Source organism: Cheilinus undulatus, linkage group 12 (assembly GCF_018320785.1).
Source record: "Cheilinus undulatus linkage group 12, ASM1832078v1, whole genome shotgun sequence".
NCBI classification, from domain to species: Eukaryota; Metazoa; Chordata; class Actinopteri; order Labriformes; family Labridae; genus Cheilinus; species Cheilinus undulatus.
In genome coordinates, this window is record NC_054876.1 from 23,337,877 (window position 1) to 23,353,684 (window position 15,808).

The following is a 15,808-nucleotide window of genomic DNA, read 5'->3' on the forward strand; positions in this document are numbered from 1 at the left end:
ATAATGAATCAAGCGCTTCATTTCCGGTCACTATGCAAGAACACTTAACATATGACACCGGAAGTACTTAGTTTGACTGCCGTCGCGGACTGCGAGGGATGAACGGTTTCGTGCTGGAATAATAGTTATATATTAATTGTAAATAAGTGTAAAACTAATACATAATAAAAACGGAACCACTTTGTACTCATTGGTTGAGTGTTTAGCCGGTTGCAGTTTATTCATAAGTTTTAGCGACATATTTCACGTTCACCTGGATTATCGTTGTGAAAGGTAACGCTAGTTAGCTTTGTATGCTAACATTAACTGATATATCACAACGACTTCATCTTAAAACTAAAGACTTTCATTGTTTTATCAAATGAGAGTCGTTGAATTAACTTGATATTAACCCAACATCGGCTGCACTGCCTTTCTTCAGATATTGAATGTTGAAAGCAGCTTGTTGACGTTGATTCAAGCTGTCACTTGTTAATAGTCTAACAGTGATGACGTGAAGCAGCTGCTGATATCTTTCTCATATGTGAGGACGGCGACAGTGTCGTTAACAGGATATAACTGGTTGTGCTTGGCACTGTTACTGAATAGTCAAACTAGTTAAAACAGTCTTATAAGGCTTAGCATGCCCTCTATTGCCGAATCATTTCAGTGCTGGAAAGTACCTAATTACATTTAGTCAAATTACTGTAATCGATTAGCTTTTATGTACTTGTTCTTTATTGAGTATTTTTGAAATCTGTAATTTTACTTTTATGTAAGTGTATTTTGGGGGAAAGTGTTGTACCTCACCACATTTTGAAAAGCATCAAGTTCTGAATAATACATTAAGCACCAAAAGCATAAACGTAGAAGTCTAAGCTTTCTGTCAACATGAAATTGCCCAGTAGTTTGGCTTTGGGAACACATGTTGGTCAGTGTATTGCCTGAGAATGATTCAGTTTTTCTTCCCCAAAAAGCTGTTGCAATGTATTGGCTTGGAGGCCTGAGTTGATTAAAGTTTCACTGTCTTTTTGTTACAGATGAGTGGTGGGCCAGATTCCAACAAAGAGTTTATGGAGCAGCTGCGTATGCAGGAACTGTACGGCCAGAGAAATGAGGATGGCTCTGATCCCTACACATACACTGATCCAGAGGACGGGACTGTGTATGACTGGGATCATGAAAAGAAGGCCTGGTTCCCTAAAGTATGAATATTTCTATACTTTTATTGCATTTCTGAAATAATCTGCTCCAGATGTTTCTCAGTCTTTTGTACTGCTTCATTTAACCTCCTGAGACGATGCATGTACAGTTGAGGACATTGGCCCAATCCCAATGTCCACACTCACGCACTCATTGACTTGGAGGCGCACTCCTGCTACTTCATGAGGGCTTAGGGCTGTCTCACTGTCAAATCATAAAGTGCGTGAGGGATTTCTCGCAGACTTTTTGAGCCCTTCATGCACCCTATCCATGAGTGGGCATATCGGCAGACTTAGCGTGAGGAAATTACCCATAGTCCATAGCATTGTGACGTATGCCGGGGATTCCAGGGATGCCCGCTAGCAAACCCTGTAAAAGTGAAGTGTAAAAAGCAACACTGTAAACATAAAACATGAAAGGTTCAAAAAGGAGTGGACACTGCAAAAAAATAAGTATTTTTTCTTTAAGTATATTATATAAAACAGCCTTCATCCACTGAGAAAATAGGTCTATAAGTGAGGCACGCTTGTTTTTATCTTTGTTTTAAACTCTGCAAGATGCCGGTTGTTGACAAAAAAACAAAAGGCTGTCCCATTTCTGTTTCTACCACTTCAAGCCCTTGCAGCCTCATGCACTCAATCACTTTCCAGGTGCAGTCAGTTAAGTCAATAAGGGCTCAGGGTTTAGGGAGGAGAATGAGATTCAGCCATCGTTTCATTTTTGCTTTCCTACAACATGGTGATAAATTCTCCTTCTAGAAGTTTTCAGATAATTGTACAAGATTTCCATAAATGTTTAAGTAATTTGCTTGGAAAGAGGAGAATTTGCATTCAGATTTCCAGGATTTTTTGGGGAATATGTTTGTATATTTTTAAGTGAATTCCTTGAATCTTTTGAGGGGTGGGGTAAGGGGCATAAAGTTTGCTTTGAAAATTTTGGGTACATTCATGGAAATTTGCTCAGTTCATTTAGAATCTTTTTGGAGGGTGATTTCCTTAAAAATTTTCCTGAATTTTTAGGGTATTATTTGGAGATTTTACATGGTATCTTTGGGGAATATATTTAAATTTCTTGTAATTTGATTTTAAATCTTGGATGGAATTTGCTGTTAAACTTTGGGGATTTTTTTTAATCAAATATTTATTTAATTTTAGATTTTCAAAAGACATTAAAAAAGAACATTTAAAAAAGAAAACAAACAACTTGCTCACACATTCAAATTCATACAGACAGGGGGCTCAGGATTCACATCATATACAAGAAATTACATGTGATTATGTAAATGTATTCTTTACATTATCTTTAAGGAGAAAAGTAAAAAACAAGAAATATGGGAATAGCAATAGAGTATATCAGCTGTAAAGTAGTATTTTTAAAGTAAAGTTTCCAGATCTAGGATACAATATAGGGGAAATATAAAACTCAATATATGACGGAAAGTGTTCCCATATTCTACGGAAAATTTAATCTTTACCATGTTATCTACAGGTGAAATAGTCCAAAGAGATATAGTCAAGTATCACCCTCTGCCATTAAACTTTGGGGAATTTGACTGTTTTTTTCTGAAGTTTTTTCATTACTGAAATTTTACTAAAAATGTTGAGTGACTTTTGATTTTTTGGGGGGACATTTCAATGTTTTGGAAATCTCTGGAATTTTCTAGAGGTCTTGGAATTTTCCAAGATCTATAGAACTTTTAGTGGGAATTAAGTTTATAACTCGCCCTACTGACTGGCGACCACTCAAATGTTTTTAAAAGAAAAGAAAAAAAGTTGTGTGTAGTACAGTGAGATAATTCTGTTATCTTCATATGCAGACATCATTTTTGGTGAAAATTACTTCTTTTTGAAAGATGGGGCTTAGGTTTTATACTGATCCAAAATAAGTGGGAGAAACTTAAAATACATAACAAACAAGCTCGGGTCTCAGGAGGTTAAAACAACCTTCATTTATCATAAAACTTTAATGCCAAGTATACACGCTTCTGTTATGCTGATATGGGTTTTACTTTTATGTAGGAAATGTGGTGCATCATTACTGGATTTATGTGCTATTTACTGTGAATACAAGATTTAAAAATCTATGAGGGATAATGCTAGCAAGGATTTATTTTACATATTGAACATTAACTTTGAACAATTATAATTTCTATGAGGTATAACAAAATTAATCAGAACAAGTGTCTGTGTTAATGTTAAGGTTTGTTTTGTTTGTAGATAACCGAAGACTTCATTGCAGCGTACCAGGCCAATTATGGCTTTACCAAGGAAGGAGATCCAGATGCAAATAACACAGCAGTAAGTAGCACAGACCCCACAGCCCCAGAACAAGAAAGCAAGCCTTCAACAAAGGAGAAACCAGGAGATGCATCTCAGAACCAAAAGCAAGACCAGACTGAGGCTCCAGCTAAAGATGCCAAGCAGAAAGCAGAAAAGAGGAAAGCAGATCCAGGTAGAGTAACATCAACAAGACTAAAGAAGGGAAACCAGTGCAGTAACTTTAACAGAAATAGGGTAAAAACAAGGGGTATAGGATAAGCTACAGTCTCAAACATGTATTTTAGCATCTCCTCCTCTCGACAGTTGTAGCCTGTTTACATCACAGACCTTGGATGACACAGTGTTGGTTTTTAGATTTAAATGTACAAAAACTGTTTTTCAGTAAATGCTTTCTCTTTCTGTCCATGTAGGATGGTTTGATATTGATGACAATAAAAACACAAACGTCTACGTGTCAGGTTGGTACCTCTGGTCCCTTTTTTCCCTGTTGTGTATCCTATAGCTTTACAGTAAGAAGATGACTCTTAATCTTATTTTCTGTTCTCTCCAATTTTTCCCGTATTGCCTGATTCCCTCAGGCCTTCCTCCTGACATCAGCACAGAAGAGTTTGTTGAGATGATGTCCAAATGCGGCATTGTGATGCGGGATCCCATCACTGAAGAGTATAAGGTCAAACTCTACAAGGACAAAGATGGAAATCTTAAAGGAGATGGCCTCTGCTGCTATCTCAAGGTTAGTCCATTCTTCTGCTAGCATGACCTCTTATTTATTATTTCATATGCATTTATGAGAGAATGCTGATGTAAAATTTACTAATAGCCTATTGACAGAAACGTCTGTAAATTCAGCAATATGTGCATGCAGTATGAATAGTATCACTTCTTTGGTCTGCTTTTTGCCAAGCGTCTCTTAGTTCAATCCTGTCATTTACCTGCATCTCCTCATGAATACACTCACTGAAATGAGGTTACTAAAAATTTCAAAACCGTTAAGTGGAAAAGTTCTTTTTACTGGATGTTTGATTTTACAGAAAGTTTAAGCAGCACACAAAAAGTCATAAAACTAACATTCAGAATATAAACAAGAAAAAACACTAATGATAGAGATATATCGAGATAGGTTTGATCTGCAGTATGATGCTTTTTGTCAGAATTTACTGGGTTCACACATATCATTCAATTAATCTAGCAGACACTTAGATTAAAACAATTATAACTTAAGTTAATGCCATAAAATGTTTTAAAACTTAAATTGATGCCATAAAATGTTTTAAAAGTCTTACTTTAAGTTGTGAGAGGTCTAAAATTTAAGATGACATTTTGACACAGAATACTTTTCAAATCTGTGCTGTCATGTTTGTGTTTGTTGAGGTTGTTGGTTTCCTTTATCATGTAAAATTTTACTGCATTAATGGAAGAATATTACTGATTAATTAAAAGAAATGAGTAAATAAGGAAAACACCTGACTTCAAGATGAGTAATTACCTGGCTACTTACAAGATGAGAAATAATGCTTTTAAACTCATGACAATCAAAATCAGAGCTCTTGACACCCATATAAGCTTGAAAAAAAAATAGTATCCCCTCATTTGGGTCATAAAATGGTTCTAGAAATGCTTAAAAGGTACACACCAACCTGGATTTAGCCCCTATGACAGTCAGAGCCTCAGCTCACCAGAGTTCAGTAATTCTTTTGCAGAGTTCCTGTTGTTTTCTGTATTTGTCTCTTGTGTTTGACCTTGAATAACAGTACAGGTGAGGGACTTGAGGTATACTGCATTATACTCTAGTGAAGTGCTTGTGTTCTGGTTTTCTGCAGAAGGAGTCTGTGGGGTTGGCAATGCGCCTGATTGATGAATCAGAGGTCAGAGGATACAAACTCCACGTGGAACCAGCCCGGTTTGAGCTGAAGGGCCAGTATGATGCCAGCAAGAAAAAGAAGAAAAACAAAGATTATAGGAAGAAATTGCAGCAGCAACAGAAGTAATCTTCCTTTTTTCCTTTTCTCTTCTTAGAAGAAATAAAGACTTGTCTTCAGAATGCTAAAGTTGAATCAGAGGAGACAAAGAATTGAGCGTTTCTATTAGTTGAGATGGGTTTGTCTGATTTTGCCAGTTTTGTCTTTGTTTGTGTTTGTAGACAGTTGGACTGGAGGCCAGAGAAGAAAGGAGAATTAAGGAAGAGGCATGAAAAAGTTGTTATCATCAGAAACATGTTCCATCCTAGTGACTTTGAGGTGCAGAGAAACACAAACAAATGCTAACAAGCTGATACACAAATACAGTCTATTTTTTTATTAAACCCTGTGGTGTGTTCGTTGCCCCTTGTAGGAAGACCCACTTGTGCTGAATGAATATCGAGAAGATCTGCGACTAGAATGTGAGAAGTTTGGGGAGGTCAAGAAAGTCATCCTCTTTGATGTGAGTATAGTGTTACAAGTGCAGTCTGACAGACAATGTAATCATTTGTATATTCTGTCAGTGGCATCAGTAAAGGCGCTGTATGTGGTTGTGTTGCAGAGGCACCCAGATGGTGTGGCATCCGTTGCCTTTAAGGAGCCAGAGCAAGCCGATGCATGCATTCTGTCTTTCAATGGTCGCTGGTTTGGAGGAAGACAGCTGTCAGCTCAGCTTTGGGATGGAACAACAGACTATCAGGTAAACTTAATGTAAAATAGAAACACAGAAAAAATAATTTGAATATATTTAAGGAACTACTTAGACATTTCACATGTTTATTGAATTATGAGCTGTACCAGTGTATAAAACAGCATATTGGAATTATAATTTGATCTTTTCAGGTGGAAGAGACGTCACGTGAGCGGGAGGAGCGGCTGAAGGGCTGGTCCTCTTTCCTTGAAGGAGGCGGTCAAGGTCAGCAGGACAATGTCACCAAGCAGGCAGAGAGCAGCACTAGCACAGAAACCACAGAGCCGTCCAGCACCACAGAGCCTGAACAGGAGCCAGTCACAGAGCAGCAGCATCTGCAGGAACAGGGAGCAGACTCTACAGACAGCAGCCTGGCAGGAAGTGATGACGAGGAAGCTTAGACACTTCGATGCACATCTCTAGTCCCCAACTAGTACTGTCCTGACTGAAGATGAACTGTGGGAAAGTGTCAGGGGCGGGACAGTAAGGACAGTTTGGGCTGTTTTGTAATGTAGAAAATAAAACTGATTTTGTGTACCCTATGTTCATCTTTGTATTTAACATTGTAAAGAGCTGATTATGGTCAACTCTTTATAAACCTCATTGTGTTGGTTTGATTATTTTTCTAATCATCCTACATTATTTATGAGCTACAAAAATAACAGCATTTATTACTCTATTTTTATTGCAAATGACTCCATGTTCTTTCAGACTTTCAGTAAATAAGAGATATTTTTAGCTAAACTAGAATGCAAACAGCGGTTACACACAATTATGTTTTCCACCAGATCAAAACTACGACTTACACCACTACTGACTGCAGTTGCAGAAAATTGATATGCAGTTATATGGATGGATAGGGTTTTTTTTTTTTCAGTCAGACTTGCAGATTGTAAACTAATGATAACCACTTATGGATTTTAATGTTGTAATTAGAACAATAATTACATTTTTCATTAAAAGACTGCTTATTGAATTGACTTGTTTAATTTGAGCAGTAACAGACATAGTGGCCAAAACTATTTAGAAAACACTGAACCATCCTTGTAGTGTTCAGTTAAATGTTGTACAGTGCTGCATCAGCAAGTTCTGTATCTATGTTTGAGGTGATAACCAGGATGAGGTGCCAAGGAGTTTACACTGTGTTTCAAGTGATCATGCGAATTCCAATTAAACAAACATTTGATTTTTTTAGGTTTGGTAGTTAGTTTGCTAGGTGAGCGTAATTAAAAGTAAACTACTTAAGGAGTTTGTTCCACATTATTAATCTAGTCACAGGTTTCATGCAATATGGGGACAAAGATCTCTCTGCAGCATGAAATAGTGCATTATCATTTAAAAGGTATGTAAACACTGGATATTGCACAAAAAAATTAAGAGATCATCGTACTGTGAAAAGATTTGCACATGATTTTGGTTCCTTCAGATAGAAGCGTATTAAGGAAAGGTTCTTTGAGGCAAATTCATCCTATTAAGAGAGCAGCTTTGAAAGATCCTCTGATGAGTAGCAAACAGGTATTTGAAGCTGCTGGAGTCCCAAGAACCTCTGGATGGAGGACCCTCCAGAGGCTCACTGATGCATAAAATAGTTTAATGCACTGATGGATGGAGTTCTGGATGGTTGGTGGATGGCCACCATGTCCCAAAAAGACTGCAAAGTTGGGAACGAGGTGGTGGAGTGATTTTTGGGCTGAAATCATAGGAAGCGAGTTGAAAGGCCCTTTTAAAGTACCTGGAGATTTCAAAATGACCTTAGCAAAAAAGGTGGAGTTCTTAACTGCTCATTTCCTGCAATGGTATAAAAGAAGAACACTGATTTCCAGGGTAAAATTATTTTCATGCAAGACAATGCACAATCCTATGGTGCTATGGGCATAAAGGGAGAAAAAAGGATGGTGCTGCCACCATCATCCCTTGACCTCAACCCTCAACTCAACTCAGCTCAACTCAAACTTTATTTATAAAGCACGTTTAAAACAACCAGGGTTGACCAAAGTGCTGTACAGATCAAAGCAGTGCAGATACAATACCAAGATACATAAACACAGTGCAAATATATATATATTAAAAGTTAAAAATTAGTTAAGATTTTGCCAGATGTCCACTCAACCCTACTGAGAACCTGTGGGGCATCCTTAAAAAGAAGCTCTATGAGGGTGGACAGAATGTTACCTCAAAGCAGCAGCTCTGGGAGGCAATTCTGGCATCCTCAAAGGAAATACAGGCAGAAACTATAGATGGACTTTCAAGTTCAAAGGATGAGAGATTTGTTAAGGTGATATCAAAGAAGGGCTCCTATGTTAACGTGGAACTTGATCTGCAAAGAGGTTTTTGATTGAAACAGCTTTGATTTGAGAAAAAAATGACCTCTTAATGCAAAAACTACAACAGATTTCTGTTGTCAGTCCTTTGGAAACAACTGATTTTTTGCATAATGATTGGGAACACAGCATTTTAAGTTATTTTGCAAAAAAAAAAAAAAATACCATTGTCATCTGGTTATTTTTTGAATAAAATCAAGATTACAAAGTAAATGTTTAGGAATGAAAAATCCTATTGACTGCCAAATATATATACTATTTAGGAAAAAATCAACAAAACAGGGTGGGACAGTGAGGTGGACAGAGGGAGTGGACCTGAGAATGCAGGAGGGGGTGCTGATGTGCAGTAGGTCAGAAAGGTATGCAGGGGCGAGGTTATGTATGGCCTTGAAGGTAAGGACCAGATATGGTTGTTGACCGGGAGCTAGTGTAGCTGCTGAAGAACAGGAGTGATGTGATTACTGGATGGGGTTCTGGAAATGATACAGTCAGGAGAATTCTGGACTTGTTAAAGTTTGTGAGGGTATTTCTGATGTGGCCAAAAAAAAAAAAGGGAGTTGCAATAGTCAATCTGAGAAGTGACAAGGACTTGACCTAAAATAGCGGCCGATTTGGGAGTGAGAAATTGAGGTAGGCAGTTAATGTTGCATAGATGGAAGTATGCAGACCTGGTAACATTACTGATGTGTGGTTGTAAAGATAGTGTGCTGTCGAGAATCACACCGATACTCTTTCTGAGGGGAAAGAGAACCTGAGGACTGATCTTGCTTAAGTAGATTTACTGCCATAAGTAGAACTTCAGTTTTATCCCTGTCAAGTTTTAAGAAGTTTTGTAAGAACCAGGATTTGGTTTACTGAAAAGATTCAGGGAGGAGGGTGGCAGGGAAGAGTTAGGTTTGTTGGATAGGTAGAGCTAGGTGTCATCCGCATAGCAGTGGAAGTTGATGTAGAATTAACAGAAGATATGACAAAGAGAAAGTTTGTAGTCAATGAACAGAAGGGGACCAAGGACAGAGCCATGGGGAACACTGGCAGAAACTAGGGAAAGGACTGATTTGACAGCTTTGTGATATATGAACGAAGTGTGGCAAGAGAAGCATGATCTAAACCAGTGCAGGGATGTGTTTGTAATCCCGGTGAAGGCCAGTCCCTCAAGGAGGATGTGATGGGAAATGGTCTCAAAGGCTGCACTCAGATCGAAAAGGATGAGGACGGTTAAGAATCCCGTGTCAGTTGCAATGAGAAGATTATTCATTATTTTAACCAAGACTGTTTCTGTGCTGTGGAGGGGGAGGAAACCAAATGGGGTGTTCATAAAGAGTTTTTTGAAGATAAGTGAGTGAGTAAGAGAAATGGTTGACAATGGGACAAGTGTCATCAAAATTTTGGGGGTCTGAGACAGGTTTCTTAAGTATGGGAGTGATTGCAGCTGATTTAAAAGATGAACAACACCAGAGGTAAGATAGGACTGAATGATGTCTGTTATCAGGGAGACCAGAGAGGGTAAACAGGCTTTGACAAGGATAGCTGGGAAGGTCTAACTGCATGTGCATGTGCAACAGCAAAACCTTCAAGAGAACTGTCTGTGAAAGACAATAAAATTAAAATGTGTTTTATTCTTATTTGTTTCAAAGTTTGACACACCCACATTAAAGGTAAAACTTTAAGAAAAGGAAACAAAGGAAAAAATAGGCTCAATGTGTAATCAGAGGACCATTGGCAAAGCAGACAGAAAGAGCCTTTGATGAAATTGTGAAACTACTCATTACTGGTCCCTCTGCTGCCAAAGCAGTGTGGGCCTTTACCCTGCATTGCCACTAGAGGACACTGTTGCCCTGCTGTTTCCTTTCTTGTCAGGTGACTGCATCCTCATACCTTAGAAGACGTCATATCTAATTCATATTAAGACTATAATAGAATTACAGTGTCCATTGTTTTCAGATTTTCTCTTTATCTTCTTACTGCTGCTGTTAGACCTCTCAGTAGACTTCTACTTAAATTAAAAGATGGTGAGACATACCAATCTTGCCTAGTGTTGTGCTGGAAGTTACTGGATTATTTGAAAAACGTATGTACTTTTATGTTGATATGAAATAAATGCAAAATGTATATGACATTAAAGCTGCTGTAAGGAGTTACAATTTGTTATGAAACAAGCTGCAATTAACAGTGATGGTTCTAAAAAGCAATCAAGGCCATCAGTGACATGATTGATAACTTCTATTATGGTTATTTTTCATTAACAGCAGACTGAACCAACAGCTTTTTTTTTCCTTTTATTTTTTCCAAAGCATACTGTAGATTCACAATGATTAGAATTATTTTCAAAATAAAGCAGCAGGCTTTTTTCTTTCAGAAATAAGTACTAACATGCACAGGAAATATCTGCAAAGAGAGAAGACATTCTGCTTTGTTCACAGAGGGTAGCCTAAATCAATGCAAAGTGAGAGTTCCTTACAGGAGCTTTAAGTTTCAAACTATGCACTCATATGCCTAAATTTTAGGCCTGGAGGTCACCAATGATTCATAAAAGGGGCTAATGTGCCACAACAACAGCTGGAGAGGGAGGGGGTTGCAGCCAGAGTCATGTTTGATACATGTCGACACACGCGTGTCACTCTGCTCCCAAGGTCAAGCTGGATAGCATCTATTTGTCCGGGCCTTTCCCCCCCTGAGGCTGCCTGTGGTTTTGAGCCCTTGGGACATCCACAGCACAACCAAGGGCTCAAGGCAACCCTACTCCCCACCTGGATGATACCCTTGGCTGATTTACTTGCCCATACACCTCTGACTCTGCCCTAAAGGTGTGGACTTTGTTATCTTATGAACAGATTATTTCCAGCTACCCCTGGTGATATGCAAGGACATCCAGAGCCTGAACAGGGTTATGTCAATCCTCCCCTCTGCTCAGTGGAAGTCTTACTCTTCATTGCATGCCTTCCTTCAGGACAAACATACCTTAAAGTTCTGCACAGTACTGTATATCTCTGAAATGGGCCAGGCCTGACGTGTGCATTTAATGCTTAAACTCTATTTGATACTTCTTATGACAATTTTTTAAGCTCATGTGCATGCCTTTATGTTTGGTCCCCTCTGTGGACATCATGTTAGTGCTCTCTATTGTCAAGTTTATCAGTCACTGGTAATCTTTGCTGGAGTAAATATAGATAAAGAATTTCTTAACCTGTTAAACACCTGATAATGGTCTTCTTTGCTTTTGGTCTTATGGAGCATTGGTTCTAAACTGGTCTAGCATGAGGTCCCACCTCCTTAACAACAAATTGTAAACCAAACTTCTTAAATAATTTCAATCACAGCCAAATGTTTTAATGAAAGATAGGGCAGTTTGGAACTGAGATGGAACAAAATAAGTGGTAGAACAAAGAGACTGTATAAACTGCGTGGACATTTAGGGGCTAGTTAGGGCTAACTGCTCATGCGCGAACATCACGAGCATGATGTGAACACCACCTACACCGGAACAGTTTAGAAAACGCATTTGTTCAGAACCATAGCATCAAGATCCTCAGTTCCCAGTATTGAGTCAATGATGATATTTAAGTTTGTAAATTTAGTTTATTTAGTAATTAGCTTACTTGTTAAAGCTTCCTGCTAACCTAGAGGACTGAAGTTCATAATATATTCATTGTACTCCTGTTCCTTAGTCAGCTGGAGTTTAAACAGTAGAACTTTTGATGTGTAAAAGTTTAAGTACCATAAGTTATGTTTATGTTTTTTAAGCTCAGTAAATTAATGTGCTTTATACAAGACGTTACAGTGTAATATTGTTGGTTCGCCAGCAGAGGGTGCTTGCGTCATCTTCAAACTCAATATATAAGCGTTTCTCAAGATGTTTGGCCACTTAAAATGGTTCATTACCTTTATATAGGACTTCAGATTTTTATTTATGTTAGAAAGAGAACAAGAAAAATATTTCTAAGCAATTTCAGCTCAATATTTACGTTTTGAATGATTACTGATTAATTTATTTTTATACTGACTTTTTTCTGTGCTATTATAATTTTCAGTGAATTTGGTTGTCAGCTTTACACCAATATCTTCTTTCTGTGTTTGATGTTACATAAACAATACTGGATCTGAAGTAAAGAGATACTGCTGGACCTCAGGCAGTTAAATCACATTACGCCTCCTCATCCTTATATCTTGACTGATACACTGTCCTGGTTAAAGTTGAAACGGATGACCCCCCCCCCCCACCCACCCACACACACACACACACACACACACACACACACACTTTTGTTATGTTGCGACCTGATGCATAATAATTTTTTTCTCAATCTACTTTCGGTACCCCATCATGATAAGGGGAAAACAGAATTTAAAAATGTTTCACGAATTTATGAAAAATTGGAAAACTAAAATATTACATTGACAGAAGTATTCAGACACTTTGCAAAAAACACTTGAAATCATGTTCTTTTCATTTCTCTTGATTGTTGCTAAGATGCTTTTACACCTTGATTGGAGAATTAATTTGTTTCTACAAATATGGACATAAATTATTTGGGCAAACGTTTTACATGCTGCTTTATACTCAATCAGGTCTTTTTTTTGTGGATGAGAACAAAACCTTATAACACCTAAAAAACATGTATTGAATGGGTGAACAAGTTTGACCAGGCTGAGAATAAAATCAGGATTTTCGACACTGTGTTCTCAGTTCTCCAATAAACTGTGACTCCAATATGGCTTTAAAGTAATACAATAATATTGTGTGAGTCAACAAGGAGGTGCAGACAGAGAGTGATATGGGATAGCAGTAGAAAAAGAGGAGGAAATGGACAGAGCATGTGAAGCAGCGACTCTGTGTGTGTGTGAGTTTGCTCTGTTCCCTTGGGTCCACCCTGCAGATCGCTTGGGAAAAAGACCTCTAGGTCTGCCTGAGGTCTGACTTGCAGCCAAGAAAAGCAAGACTAAAATAGAGAGAGAGAAAGAGAGAGAAAGAAAGAGAGAGATTAAACCTGAGAATCAGAGACATGAGTAAGAAAAAGAGAGAGATGAAAGATGAGAGGGCGTGAGAGGAAGGAGGAGCAAAAAAAGATGGAGAAAGTGTGGACAAAGAGCTGACTATCTGAGGAGGAAATGTATGGAAAATAACAACATTCACATGGTGTCACACACACTCTCTGCTAATTGGAACCATATGCTGAGAGACATGGAGAATAATGGGAAACTGTGAATTGTTTGATTTGTTTTTCCTCTTTGTTGGGTTGGGATGGGGAGTGGGCGAGATGACGGGGGTGGAAGGCTTCCGTGACCGTAGATGATGATCAGCCATGGGAAATTCAAGTGAGGCGATGTGTTTGCCATGCTGCATGGACAGGTCCGGCCCATTAACAGAGAGTACAGCAGGGGCTGAGGTTAGGCTGGGAAGGGGACTTCCATTGTGTGAATCAGGGGTGCTCAAGACATTTAGTGCTGAGAACTGACCGCTGTTTTATTATCCAATCATCATTAACCGAAACCACCACTATTACTTCAGAAATAAGTTATTTAATTCTCCTTCTTGCTGTCCTCTACACGTACTGATCCTGTGCGACAAACCTCAAAAGCAGCTGTCTTTAATCGCCAGATCTTATTAACTCATTTATAGATAATGGAAACTTATCAACATCTGTTTATTTTCCAACAACAAAGAAAAAAACATGAAGGACGTACCAAGATTATAGACTGCAGAACTAATGCATGAAGGTAAAAATGTACTGACTTTATGAAATAAGACCGATACCAATGATTCAAAAAACAATAAAGCTTATTTATGATACCAGTATTTTTTCAGTAAGAATTCCACTATGTCAATGGAGTCATGTTTTTCCATAAAAACAGAACAGAATATATCCACAAAGGTGGGAGAAATACATGACTATTGTACCCAAGTAAAAGGACAGTCACTGTTGTTAAAATGTACTTAAATAAAAGTACAAGTACTAGTCTATAAATCTACTCAAGTAAAAATAAAAAACATTTTACTTAAAGTTTACTCTAAGCACTGAGTACTGAGTTGTACAGTAAAAAATAATCTCTTCTTACTGGCAAGAACAGCAAGAGAATATTCCCTGATAAAAGTGTCCTGTTTAGGAACACTTTGTTTCCCAGTATAATACAACAGTGTACAAAGACAACCACAGTAGTGCTGACATTATTCAGCAGGTGTGTCATTGACAGCACATCATCCAGTGGATCAATCCAAGCATTTGAAAAGGCTTCACTCAAACAAGAATGTCAATGTAACGAGGAAGAACAACAAAAAGTCCCACCAGTTAGTTATGACTTTCCTATGATTACCTCCGCCAAGGAGGTTATGTGATCGGGTGGGTTTGTCAGAAATGGCATAAGGAAGAACTGATTAGATTTTGGGTGTGATCTGGGTCACTGTCTGGATCCAGGAATTTTTTAAAGGATTCTGCACTATTGGGAGATAGGGTTGCGCTGTTACAACTTTACACCAGGAGATGGCGGACATGAGTTACTTATTCAAACTTTTGGAGTTTATAGAGTTTGAAGACGCACGCCCGGTTGAGGAGATGAGTCGGAGCGTAACAGAGAGAAAAACAGTGAATTGTTGCGAGAATACTCACAATGCTGGGAGGAATAGAGGAATATTCCCCCTCTGCCATGACTTTCACACGTAGCGAAGCCAATGTGTTGCCTCACCATGTCTCCACCCCATCGGGGAGGGAGTAATCGGCGAATTAGATTTTGGGAGTGATCCGGATCACTGTCTGGATCCAGGAATGTTTTTAAAGGATTCTTCACAATTGGAAGATAGGGCTAATGGTGGAGGTCTGCGCTCTCCGAGTGCTTTTCTAGTTTAATGCGGAACCTTCAACTGTCAGCCTCGGAGGAAGGGGGAGGGGGGACTCCCATCATGTCTGCAGCTGCATCAAAGGTAAAGTTATCCTCAGATTTCAGACGGCTCTAACCTCTATATCCACCAAGATGGGCTATGAAAAGTTCTCCCAGACTTTGTAGTAGGTCCCACTGGTCAAAAAGGTAATCCAGTGCTGAAGTCCGTGTTAAAATCAACGGGATAGGCGTTAATTAATTAGCTTAACAAGCTAACTTATGGTTGTATGATGATGTGTTCAAGTTGGCTGGGAAATTTTAGTGTTTAAAGAATGAGTATAAATATGTCATATCAATTAAAATAACCTATTAATTAAAAATGTGTTTATTTATTAATATATTTATTCACTGAAAACCTTTTGGAAGGAGGTTGTAGCATTATTAATGATTTAAATGTAATTTATTCAGCCGATTTATGTTAATATAATTTAATAAAAGGAAATAAATTCTGTTATTAATTCACTTTAATTACCATACCAAAAACGTACCGAACTGTGACCTCAAAAC

At 38.2% G+C, this 15,808-nt stretch overlaps 1 protein-coding gene across 2 annotated transcripts; it reads left to right on the forward strand.

The window, feature by feature from the left end:
- Positions 1-82: 82 nt before the first annotated feature.
- htatsf1 (HIV-1 Tat specific factor 1) lies at positions 83-7,007 on the forward strand. Of its 2 annotated transcripts, XM_041801437.1 has the most exons (10): positions 83-273; positions 1,020-1,184; positions 3,399-3,633; positions 3,872-3,919; positions 4,040-4,194; positions 5,282-5,445; positions 5,602-5,698; positions 5,793-5,882; positions 5,982-6,119; positions 6,263-7,005. In XM_041801437.1, exons 2-10 carry the CDS (start codon positions 1,020-1,022, stop codon positions 6,509-6,511), a joined length of 1,341 nt encoding a protein of 446 aa, XP_041657371.1. In that variant the 5' UTR covers positions 83-273; the 3' UTR covers positions 6,512-7,005. The 2 variants fall into 2 exon arrangements, with proteins under 2 accessions (XP_041657371.1, XP_041657372.1); XM_041801438.1 differs by lacking the exons at positions 83-273; positions 1,020-1,184 and adding an exon at positions 1,842-1,920 and having other exon boundaries at positions 6,263-7,007.
- Positions 7,008-15,808: the final 8,801 nt, after the last annotated feature.

Bases quoted from the DNA above. Each gene is read 5' to 3' on its own strand.
- htatsf1 (XM_041801437.1), top strand. From the start codon at position 1,020: ATGAGTGGTGGGCCAGATTCCAACAAAGAGTTTATGGAGCAGCTGCGT. The intron at 3,920-4,039 runs GTTGGTACCTCT...TGATTCCCTCAG, and splicing joins CACAAACGTCTACGTGTCAG to GCCTTCCTCCTGACATCAGC. The intron at 5,699-5,792 runs GTGCAGAGAAAC...TGCCCCTTGTAG, and splicing joins TCCATCCTAGTGACTTTGAG to GAAGACCCACTTGTGCTGAA.